This window comes from Chinchilla lanigera, unplaced genomic scaffold (assembly GCF_000276665.1).
Source record: "Chinchilla lanigera isolate Chin_1 unplaced genomic scaffold, ChiLan1.0 scaffold00018, whole genome shotgun sequence".
Classification (NCBI taxonomy): domain Eukaryota; kingdom Metazoa; phylum Chordata; class Mammalia; order Rodentia; family Chinchillidae; genus Chinchilla; species Chinchilla lanigera.
The window spans coordinates 5,094,926-5,106,099 of record NW_004955419.1 but is presented as its reverse complement, the minus strand read 5'-3'; the positions used below and the strand labels follow the sequence as shown (position 1 = coordinate 5,106,099).

General features: G+C 35.7%; 1 protein-coding gene across 2 annotated transcripts in view; it reads right to left on the bottom strand.

Annotated features, from left to right (window-relative positions):
- Positions 1 to 2,173: 2,173 nt before the first annotated feature.
- Positions 2,174 to 11,174, bottom strand: part of Rc3h2 (ring finger and CCCH-type domains 2) — a 49,639-nt gene continuing 40,638 nt past the window's right edge. Inside the window, exons 12-21 of one of the 2 annotated variants that reach the window (XM_005382518.2) lie at positions 9,991 to 10,424; positions 9,239 to 9,406; positions 6,452 to 6,598; positions 5,701 to 5,914; positions 5,271 to 5,355; positions 4,931 to 5,012; positions 4,700 to 4,834; positions 3,975 to 4,082; positions 3,728 to 3,876; positions 2,174 to 2,843 (exon numbers count right to left, since the gene is read on the bottom strand). In XM_005382518.2, coding sequence (XP_005382575.1) covers positions 2,648 to 2,843; positions 3,728 to 3,876; positions 3,975 to 4,082; positions 4,700 to 4,834; positions 4,931 to 5,012; positions 5,271 to 5,355; positions 5,701 to 5,914; positions 6,452 to 6,598; positions 9,239 to 9,406; positions 9,991 to 10,424 — 1,718 coding nt within the window. In that variant the 3' untranslated portion in view covers positions 2,174 to 2,647. The remainder of the gene's footprint in view (positions 2,844 to 3,727; positions 3,877 to 3,974; positions 4,083 to 4,699; positions 4,835 to 4,930; positions 5,013 to 5,270; positions 5,356 to 5,700; positions 5,915 to 6,451; positions 6,599 to 9,238; positions 9,407 to 9,990; positions 10,425 to 11,174) is intronic. The other variant, XM_005382519.2, reaches the window with a different exon arrangement.

Here is an 11,174-nt window from a genome sequence, read left to right as displayed (position 1 = left end):
AAACAGAATCATTTCCTATGTTGTTAGTGAAAAAGAGTGGGATTTTAAGAATAGGGAGTTACTATTTTATGGGATCACCTGCTGCAGGACAAGCATTATTTTAATATAAATATTCTGAGACTTATCAATAAGGTTGGCAGGTATATACATACACTGATGCAAATGTAATTTACTGGACAAGTAGGCAAACACCTAAGCAGTTTATCCCAACCCCCTCCAGCAGAGCACAACCAAGTTTCAAAATTTCAATTTTAAAATTAAAAAGATAAGGTTAAATACACAAGATCAATTTATGTAGTATATATTCACCCTCAGAACGTGCTGAAGATGTTTTGTGTAGTTCTGTTGCACAGAGGGTTCTTTCCCTGAGGGCACATAAGGAGCTCTCGAACTGTTAATAGGTCTCTATTTTGTAACAAAATAGCGATTTTAAAATCTTAAAAAAAAATACATTACCTTCAACATGGAAGATCTCACTATTAAATATCCATGAAGTAGACAGACTGGTTTGCATATCCTTTTTGGAATTACAAACAGCAAATAAAGTACATTGGAAGCATTCAAAATGTAATAAGCACGTATTTATAGAAAGGTTTTGATATAAATTATATAACAATCATGTTCCTGTAATATCCTAGGCTAATTTATAATGTCAGAAATAAGTTAATGTAACATGGTTTAAAACTCTTGTTCCTATTCACTTCAGGTTACAGAGTGAAATAAATAAAATGTCTCTGTAGGGATGAGGAGCACTGGCCATGGCAAAAAGGTACAGTACTAACCAAAGAAAACTAAGTCAAGGCTACTGTGCTGTTATGCTACAAACATCTTCATACATTTGAGTATTAAATAAATGTGTAAGATCTTCCATACTGACACCAGAATATCAAAACTACCCCTTTGTTTCTCAGGTATATTTACAACTTATCAGTCACCTTATGAGCATGTTCATTAAGACAGGTATCAAACACCAGTATTTACTCTTTCTGATCAAGAAATTTCAGGGAAATGTCAACCCTCCCGCCCCTGGAAATGTGCACAAAACTTTTATCAAAATCTTATCTGATACAATGCTGTGGTTTTGTAAAATAACTAAATAGCTCAGACGACCAATAACATGATCCTGTTTAAGCATCTTGCTAGCAGGAAAAGCCCTTACATACAGTACACCTGGTGAAAGATCAGCTTGGCTTAAAATATTCCAGTACAATTTTCAGAGTAAACAACTTCACAGAAGTTAATTAAAAAAATAATAAAAGTCAAACTAATCTTAAAGAAATGGAAGAAAAACAAAAAGACTAACTATAGGTAAGGTCACCTGGAAAAGATGCCCAGCTTTTGTCTTCAAATGTTGACTGAAATTTAGGCTTCAATAAAATATCTCCCACAAATCTGGGGCATAGCTGGTTGAACATACTGCAAACTTTTAGATGCCAAGTCAGAATAATTTCAGTCACATTATGCCAGGGCAGGTATTATTCATGTTTTTAAATATAAGTAAATGTTAGCCAATGTTCTACTATAACATGGTTCATAGTCTTATCAACCTACCACTCAGAAAACAAGGAAAATTAAACCCCAACATGAAGTAACAATAAACAATATTTAACCAAGATAATGCAATGAACATCTAAATTAATTAGTTTAAATTAAAAACCCAGCAATACCATCTTGTTAGTCAGTGCAAACGCTACATACAGGGTTTTCTCATGAAAGCTGAAAGCACCTGATTCTTTTGCCAAGTCATCAGATTCTATAATGTACAGGCTTAAATCTGCATTTTAAAAAACTGCCATTACATTAGTGCATAATTTATCAAAATTGTAAAAACGATTCTGCATAACTTAGGAGAATTTAATATCTAGTACATCAGCTGAAAGACTTAGGCACTTGGTTATATTTTTAATTAATTACTTCAACAAGTAGCCTGTGTATAAATATTAACAGAGCAGAAACTATTCTTGAAAAATGTAAAATTTAAAAGAAAAAAAAACATAAATGCTACAGATAAAAGCACTGCACCACACTCCTACATATAATACAGTAAAGAAAGCTAGTATATAACCCTGTAAAACTCTATGGTAAGAATGTCTAACTCCACTCTTCAAAATTAAAAAAAAAAAAAAAAAAAAAAAAAAAAAGGAAAAAAATCCATGCAAAGTCCCATGAAAAAGATAAATAAAGCAGCTGGAATGAGATGGAAATTTCTCTCAGTGAAACATAAAATAGAAATAAATAAGTTAATTAAGTCTACTTTCACTAGATGTATCATTGTAGGATCCTGCTAGTTTAATAACTGAGTTGTTAATTTTTCTACAGAAGCCATTTAAAATAGGAAATGGCTCAGTTACTGCACCGGATTGCTACAAACTCATAAAAAGCTGCTTGAAGCTTAAGTTAAATGTTGTCCAAATTCCAATAACTTCTGGAAAGTGAACATGTTACCCTAGTAAAGTAAATTTTCTTTTTTTTTTCATAATGCTAATGCAAGAGGGCTTGAAGTATCAAAGAGTCCACAGGAAACAGATGCCCCCAGTAATAACTTTTTTTAAAAAAAATATACATTATATAATATATATTATATATATAAAAAGCTAGTGTAAATGCTTCCATGGTGTGGTCACAAATTTGAAAGATGAATCTTCTTTCAGCTGTTAACCATCTTCCCATTTGCAACAGGTTTTAAAAAGTCGTTTTTATCTTCAGACATAACGTGAGTTTTCAGAATGAGGTTGCCAACACTGACAGATGTGGTGATGGGGAGGCAACTTGCATTGCTCACAGACACAGGGAGTGACTGACTAAAGCAAGAAGTTACCGGCAGAATTGGTTTTTGCTCCTCCCTGAGAGAAAATAAATGACAAGAAAACAAATTAGTTTTTAGGGAAAACTGAAGAGTAACCATACATGCTTAATGAAAGCTGCATCAAACTTTAAGAGGCTAAAGCAAAACCATGTCTTTTTATCAGTAAAACGTATTGAAAGCCAGTTTAAAAGGCCCCATTTTAAAAAATTAAAATACTGGCTAGTTTAAAACTAATCAAATTATCAAGTTCAATATTAAACCCATTATTTGTGGTGGTAATTATAAAAAAAATGGCAATATTATGCTCAAGAAAATCTCAGTATGCTTTTTAAAACAAGAAACAGGGGCTGGGGATTTAGCTCAGCGGCACAGTGCCGGCCAGGCAAGTGCAAGGTCGTGAGTTTGATTCCCGGTACTGGAAAAAATAAATAAATAAATAAATAAATAAATAAATAAACAAAACAAGAAACAATCTAGGTTTTAATTCTCCATTTTCTAGTCTAGAAGTTTGGCCAAACTGAAGTGTAACCTGGTTCTAAAGTGCACTCTTAACACTTATCCCAATAAAAGCAAATTTCAGGTTACTAAAATGACTACTCTGTAAACCAGATGTGGTGGTACATGCCTATAATCCCATCTACCTGAGAGGCTGAAGCAAGAGGATCATAAATTCAAGCTAAGTCTAGGCAACTCAGCAAGATCCTGTCTTAAAATTTAAGAGACGGGATGTAGTTCAAGGGTAGAGTACTTGCTTAGCATGCAAGGAGCCCTGGAGATTTTGACTAGCCAGAACACTGCCTTAACATAAAAGGTTTTCTTCTCACACAATAAAGTGAAAAATGAATCTGATACAGCATCTTTTTTTCTTTAAATACTCATGCCCTATCCCCACTGGTTATAAATTTTCTGTCTAACACTCACAGATTCACATGGTCTTCACCTAAACTCTGTCTCTTTTGCTTTAATGGCTCTTTTTGATGCTGTTGAGCTGGATGCCCATTTTCCACTGCAGTTCCATTTAGCAACTGGTCGTTTTGAGCACTAATACCAAGTTGTATGTCTAAGATCTCCTAAAAAAACACAATGTTAATCTTTCAGTATGAAAGTATTTTATATCATTTAATTTTCAATGCAACAAAGTTTCTACTTATGTAATTGTAGGACTTACTTCAATTTGTTCACTTTGTCCATCAGTTTCATCAGTATCAAGTGCTGAAAGCTCTAACTCAATATCTCTATCAGGCTTAGTATCTGCTGCATCTTCTGTATAATCACTCTGTAAATGAGAAAAAAACTGATTTTGCCAGGTGTGGTGGTGCATACCTGTAATCCAGTACTCAGGAGGCTGAGGCAGGAAGATTGCTGCAAAGGTCAAGGCTAGTCTGGGATACATTGTAAGTTCAAGGCCAGCCTGAACTACAAAGCAAGACCCCCCGTCTCAAAAAAAAAGAATAAAAAATAAAAACAAAAAAAAGAAGAAAAGAAGAAAAACACTGATTTTGTACTTGCAGAACATGGGGCCACCCTTTAAAATTAAAACAAGAATCTCAAATCCTGGAGCTATATAATATTATGCTACTGTAAGTTGGGCGTGGTAGCGTACACCTGTAATCCTAGCACTTGGGAGGCTGAGGCAGGAGGATAACAGCAAGTTCAAGGCCAGCCTGGACTATACAATGACCTCAAGGCCATTCTGAACTACATAGCAAGCTCTTGTCTCAAAAAACAAAACAAAACAAAGAAACAACTAATATGCTACTGTAAACTTTAAAAGCAATCAATTATCCATCAGAAAAAGGTACATCAAAATGCAGTAATTAATGGCATAAATGGACATGCACCTGCAGAAAGCAAACACATTGAACATGGAGCTAGGGGGTTCAATATCTTTACCTCTCCATTTCTCAGTTCAATTTCCTTACTTAGAAGATTTAAGGTAAGGTGACGGCCTTCATCTAGGGAATTCCACTTCTGTTGCATGGCTAGAGCATTTGCCTCCCTCTGTAGAAGTAATGAGTTACTCTTGGCCTATCAGAAGAGAGGAAAACACACTTAGTTTCCAACCATAGCTTTCAACTGCCATTCTATTTTTTTAAAAATAGAGCTGAGTTACATCAAGCCCACCTGCTGAAGCTCAATGCTCAAAAGGTCTCCAGTACTGGAATGCTTTCTATGACCAGACAGATCAGTAACAATGAATCTGTCCCTTTAAAGAGAGAGAAGTGTATTGTAATAAAAATTAAATAAATGAAGTAACTAAAGCAGTAATGACTATAAGTAAACATCAACTCTGAAAATTTCAGTCATCATTCCAAACAGAACTTTATCTCAGACATTTGTTACATAGCTCAAAGTATATTCTGTGGACAACTGAAGCAGATTTTTATCATTTTTCAGGAAAGTATGAGAATACAAAAAAGAATTAAGAATAAGAATTTAGGAAAAAAACTAAGAATAACGTTACCGTTCAATATAGTGTGCTGACGATGTGGCCTCGTTGCCATACGAACTCCACCTTGAATCAACAGCATTGACATAAGGGACATAATCTACAGGTAAACAAAAAGAAGGAAGTATTAGAAAAGTGCAATAAGAGTACAGAAGTGAACACATACTTTTTTAAAAAAAATTGTCTATTTTATTGCACTAGCCATGTAATCCTGATTACACTATATAATTCTGAGTTTGGGGGCTGGGGATTTAGCTCAGCGGCACAGCGCCTGCCTGGCAAGCACGAGGTTGTGAGTTCAATTCCCGGTACCAGAAAAAAAAAAAAAAATTCTGAGTTTGCCATAGTCATTAAATGGAGGGGAATGTTCCCTGTTTCACAGGCTGGGAAACAAACAGCACAATGTGTAAAATCTAACAGACTAAGTATAGTTACAATGGAGTACCTGATACACTGATCGGCTTAGTTGCACTTCCTTGGGAAGCAGTGGCCTGGACAGGATCCGTAGTATGGTAACCTGTACGAGAAGATCGGGAAATTGCACCCCATTTTGAGATGATGGGTCCATCGCTAAAGGGAATTATTGGGTCTTCTTCTTTAGTTCTTCTTTGAGTTTCAAATAAATGCACTCTTCTTTTAACATCTCCACTGTCCAGGTCCTGCATAAACCAAATGATATCAACAAAAGCACTGTTGGTAATTATTTGAGCTAGTAGTACAATTGTTATGTTATTAAAAGACATGTAATGGATGCAATGGTGCATGTCTATAATCCCAGCACTCTGGAAGGCTGAGGTAAAAGGGTCTCAAGTTCAAGCCCAGACTGGGCAACTTGGCAAGACCTTGTTTCAAAAAACAAAAACAAACAACATAAAAAGAGCCAGTATGTAACGCAGTGTGAAGACCCTAAATTCAAAGCATCAAAAAAAGAAAAGGACATTAAAACAGATTTTTCTGTTAAATTTTACACTAGCTCTGTATCTCCATGAGAACCCAGAAGCTAAGTTAAACCATCAAGCTATGCTCAACTATTTTAAGCATTAAATGCTATTTATTTCAAACTTCTCAAAATATAACACTGCTGCTTACAGGTAAGTGATACAGCAACAATAGGAAGATGAAAGCATTCATTCTAAAATAAGTCAACATACATAATTCCCCCCACTCCCAACTCTTCTACACAAGTATAATCATACCATTAACACAGCATTTGAATTAGCGATTACATCTTTGGGCTCTGAATCGATGGCATTTATGCAGGAGCCTATGGTTCCACAAGACCAGGGAGAATAATGGGAAAGATGATCTTCTTCAAATTTTGTACCACTCACACTCTCAGAGAACTGATTTAAAAAAAAAAGGCAGTTAATATGAAACATTTTACAAGCTTGTAATTAACATAAAGTAATGTATGTTAAAGAACATATATTCTCTCAACAATATAAAAAATTTATAAGCAACGAGTAGTATTTCTACAAAAAATGCCATGCTATCTCTTTTTACTTTGTCCTTTAAACCTTATAAGGAACTCCTGACTGATACTATCTAAACCAATCAACAAGTGTTTATAACATGCTGCTAACATACTAAAGCGGTATCTCAGTTCACAAACTTCATTCTTTCCATGCTTCTGGTCACAAAATGAATTAGGTAACTATATCAAATTGAGTAGTTAAATTCAATTTTGACCTTATAGGAAATCTGATTCAGTTTTTTGGTTTGTGAACAAAATCATGGAAAGAATTAAGTTTGTGCACTGAGGTACCACTGTATTGGGGTGCTCTAAAATATTGAAAAAAGAAAAATATACAGTACACATAGACACAAAGATTATGCCCTAAAAGAGTTTATGATTTTCTTGAGAAAAAAAATAAAGATAAGGAAACATAAGTGATAAAACATACAGTATTAAATAGAGAACAACCCAGCACTTGGGAGGCTGAGGCAGAAGGATCGTTGCAAGTTCAAGACCAGGCTGGGCTACAAAGTGAGCTCAAGGACAGCCTGAACTGCATAGTGAGATCCTGTCTCAAAAAGACAAAAAATAAACAGAAAGAGAACCAAAAGAATTCAAAGTTGGGTCTGGAGCTAGAAAGGGAAGTGAATAAATTTTAAAGGGACTATACTGAATACTATGTGGCCAGAACATAAAGTTGTTAGAATCATCAAATCTGGTTTACCAATTATACAGACATGGAAATTCAAGGTCAGAATTGTTCCAGTTCATATTGCTGATAGCAAATGTGAATGTCAGAGAAACACTCACTTCCTAAAGCATAGCACAGAATAATCAAAATAAACTTCTCTAATAAGCAAGTAGCAGTTGTCATTCTGCCAAGATGTTTACCTGCTTTGAGGAAGTTTGAGGAGATGAATCTGAATCTACTTTACAACACTTTGCTGAAATATTTATGGATGAAAAAGTATGACATATTATTTCAAAATAATCTCGTGGAAAGAAAGAATATGAAAGGAAGCAAGTCTGGCCAATGGGTACTGGTGGGTATACAACATTTGTTATACTATTCTTCTACAATTGTAAATATTTGAAATTTGTTATAATTAAAGGATCAAAAAAAATTTTTAATGTCTGATCCTCTGGGGAATAAACTAAGGTAGATGTAAAAAATAAAATCAATGATTTTTCTCTAAATATAATAGTACTTGCTGGACATGTAGGCATATGCCTACAATCCCAACATTCAGAAGGCTGACACAGAAGGATGATGAGTTTGTGGTGAGCCTGGGCTACATGGTAAGAGCCTATCTCAAAAAATCCAAACCAAACCCAAATAGTACTAAAAACACCTGGCTAAACTGACATCAGCCTGGCACAAAAACTTGTTTTGTGGAGCCAAGAACAATACTTAACATGATGGAAATGGCAAAAGTTACACAGTAGGCATTTCCACACCTCTTTTGAGAAAAAAATGTCTCAGACAGACTAGGGTTCAAATATCAGCTACCTGCAGACTGAAAGGTCTGGGGAAAATCATTAAAATTCTCTGAGTAGAATTCCTAATCTAGGGGCTGGGGATTTAGCTCAGTGGCACAGTGCCTGCCTAGCAAGTGCAAGGTCGTGAGTTCGATTCCCAGTACCGGGAAAAAAAAAAAAAAACAACAACCAAACAAAAAAGAATTCCTAATCTATAAAATACGACTAATACCAACCCTCTAAAATGTCTAAGGTTTTTGTGAGACTTAAATAAAATAACGTCATGTAAATGCTGAGCACATGCTTGGCATGAGTAGGTATTCAATAAGTGGCAGATATAAATCTTAATTTTTTTGTTGTGATGGGTATTGAGCTTAGGGCTTTGTAAATGCTAAGGATGCAACAACTGAGGTTCAGAGTGTATCTCAGTGGTATAGTATATACTTAAAACTGTGCAAGGCTAGCCAGGCATGATGGTGCATGCCTTTAACCCCAGCACTCAGGAGGCTGAGATAGGAGGATTGCAGTGAGTTCAAGGCCAACCTGGACTATACAGCGAGACCTTGTCTCAAAAAAACCAAAGATTAAGCAAGGCTGTGGTTTGACAGCCATCATGCAACAACAGTAACAACAACAACAACAACAACAACAGTAACAACAACAAAAAAAAGCAGCACTATAAAATACCAACTATATAGCCGAAAAGATTTTAAATTCTTGGTAAAAGACTGTGCCTAATGGTCTTCCTAATCTCCAGACACCTAGTCATAGTGAACTAAATCCAACTATACACAAAAGCTAGGCATGGTGGCACAAGCTTGTAATCCCAGAAGTCAGGAGGCTGTAGCAGGAGGATCACTGCAAGTTCCAGGCCAGCCTGAACTACATAGCAAGACCTTGTCTCAAAAACAAACAAATAAAAAAGCCAAAAAATTATACACCAAACCACTGCAAAATATTCAAAATATCTAACTCTAGTTTGCGTGAAAAATCAGAGGTCAACTGATTGACCTATTCCTGCACACCAAGTGATTAAAACCTTTCTTACATCTGTGCGGAAGTCTACACTGAACAGAGGTGAAGGTGGTGTTGGAGACTGTGTTGCCACAGGAAGAGTTGAAGAAACAGGTGCTTTCTGAGTGTGGTACTGTGCCCACTGGTCTGGCTTTCTTCTTATCTGCTCCTCACAGCTGGTCTTCAAATGACCACAAGGTTCCTAGGGAGGATAAAAGAAACAGTCTTGATCATCTAGGGAGTGGTGAACATATTTAACTATGCTTTGTGAAAATAATATGAAATAAATTTTTACACTGTTGAGAAAAACCCAAAAACACCCAGCAAAAAGTCATTATAGTGTATTCTATATACTTAAACAAAAATGGTTAATATTTATTCACATCAGTGATATTATGCAAAATCAGAGCATTTTTCTAGTTTAGAAAAATCTTTGTATATTGTGGGCTACTGAAAAAAGGCCTTGTCCTTGTATTTTTGAGATTTCTTTTTACCTTTCCATCAGTTGCCTATTCAAATATAACATTTACTGAGCATTAATACACATTAAGCCCCATTCTAAGAATTTTGTGTTTCCAATTTAATTCTTATAACAGTTTTACATGGTATGCACCACTATTATTTCCACTATACCGATGAAAAAACTGAGGCAGAGGGAGATTAAGTAGCTTTTGTTAGGTTCTACACATAGCAACAGGAAGAGCCAGGAGTCTGGTGGTTTGACTCCATACACCAGGTTCTTAACTACTACATTTTAGTAGCATTACTATTTCTATCACCACTTACCCTTGGTAAAGGCACAGTTGTCCTTGGTTCACTTGGTGGCTGACAAGCCACTGAATAATATCCATCTAATGAGTTGTATCTTTCTCGCAAAGACGTCTGATAGACAGATGAGTGCATCACATCCATTGGAGGTAAAGAATTGCTTCTAATAATGTCATCTCGTTGATACATAGGTGGGCGCCAGATGCGCCTGCTGTCGTACACAGGAGCATACATTCCAGAAGGTACTGGGGGAACTGGTCCATACTGCTGCGGAGGAGGAGGTTGATAAGGAGAAGAATTCATTCGATCTCGAGGGGAAAATGTACTGTAATGATCAGCATATGGCATGGAAGCAGGTGGGAGGGAGGACTCTGGAACATTATTGGACCTCACAAAGCGAGGAACACAGGGAGCCACACCAGCTGGTACCGTTGGAGGTGGTGGGTAGTATCCTTGAAAATTGGAAAGAGGAATATTTAATGTAATCTTAGTAAAATCCAACATTTTATATTGGTTTACATCTAAGGCATCCTTTAATGTGAGAAAATATATGCAATGATCTTTACCTTTATAAAGAACCTACAAATTTTCAAGATACCATTATATAAAAATCCTTAACAGTCAACATTTTGTTAAAATGCTCCTTAGAAGCATGTGACAAAGTTATTAAGAGATGTCCAGTAAATTTTCTTTTAGGGTATCTATTGCTAGAGATTTTGGATTAAGTATAGCAATTAGTTACATCACTGATTCTTATTAACCATTTTGGGAACAGATGTTAAAGACCTCTCTCAAAATTATATAAGCTGTTCTCTTTCTAAAATTGTATACTAGCATATAAAAGCAACCCATTTTGCATACCGTGATGGGCATTTACAAAATTCCCAAAGTCATGGACTCCATATTTGATTCTTGACAACTATAAAGCTATAAAACTAATAGCATCTTGATATTCACATGCAGAAGAATAACACTTTGATTTCTATCTTTAGCCAGGTAAAAGTCAATTTAAAATAGATTAAAGACTTTTAAGATCAGAAAGTAAAAAACTAGAAGAAGAAAAACAGTGGAGCCAGGCGTGGTGGCACATGCCTGCAACCCCAGAACTCAGGAGCCTGAGGCAGGAGGATCGTTGAGAGTTCAAGACCAGCCTGGGCTACAAAGTGAGCTCAAGGCTAACCTGAACTGCATAATGAGACCCT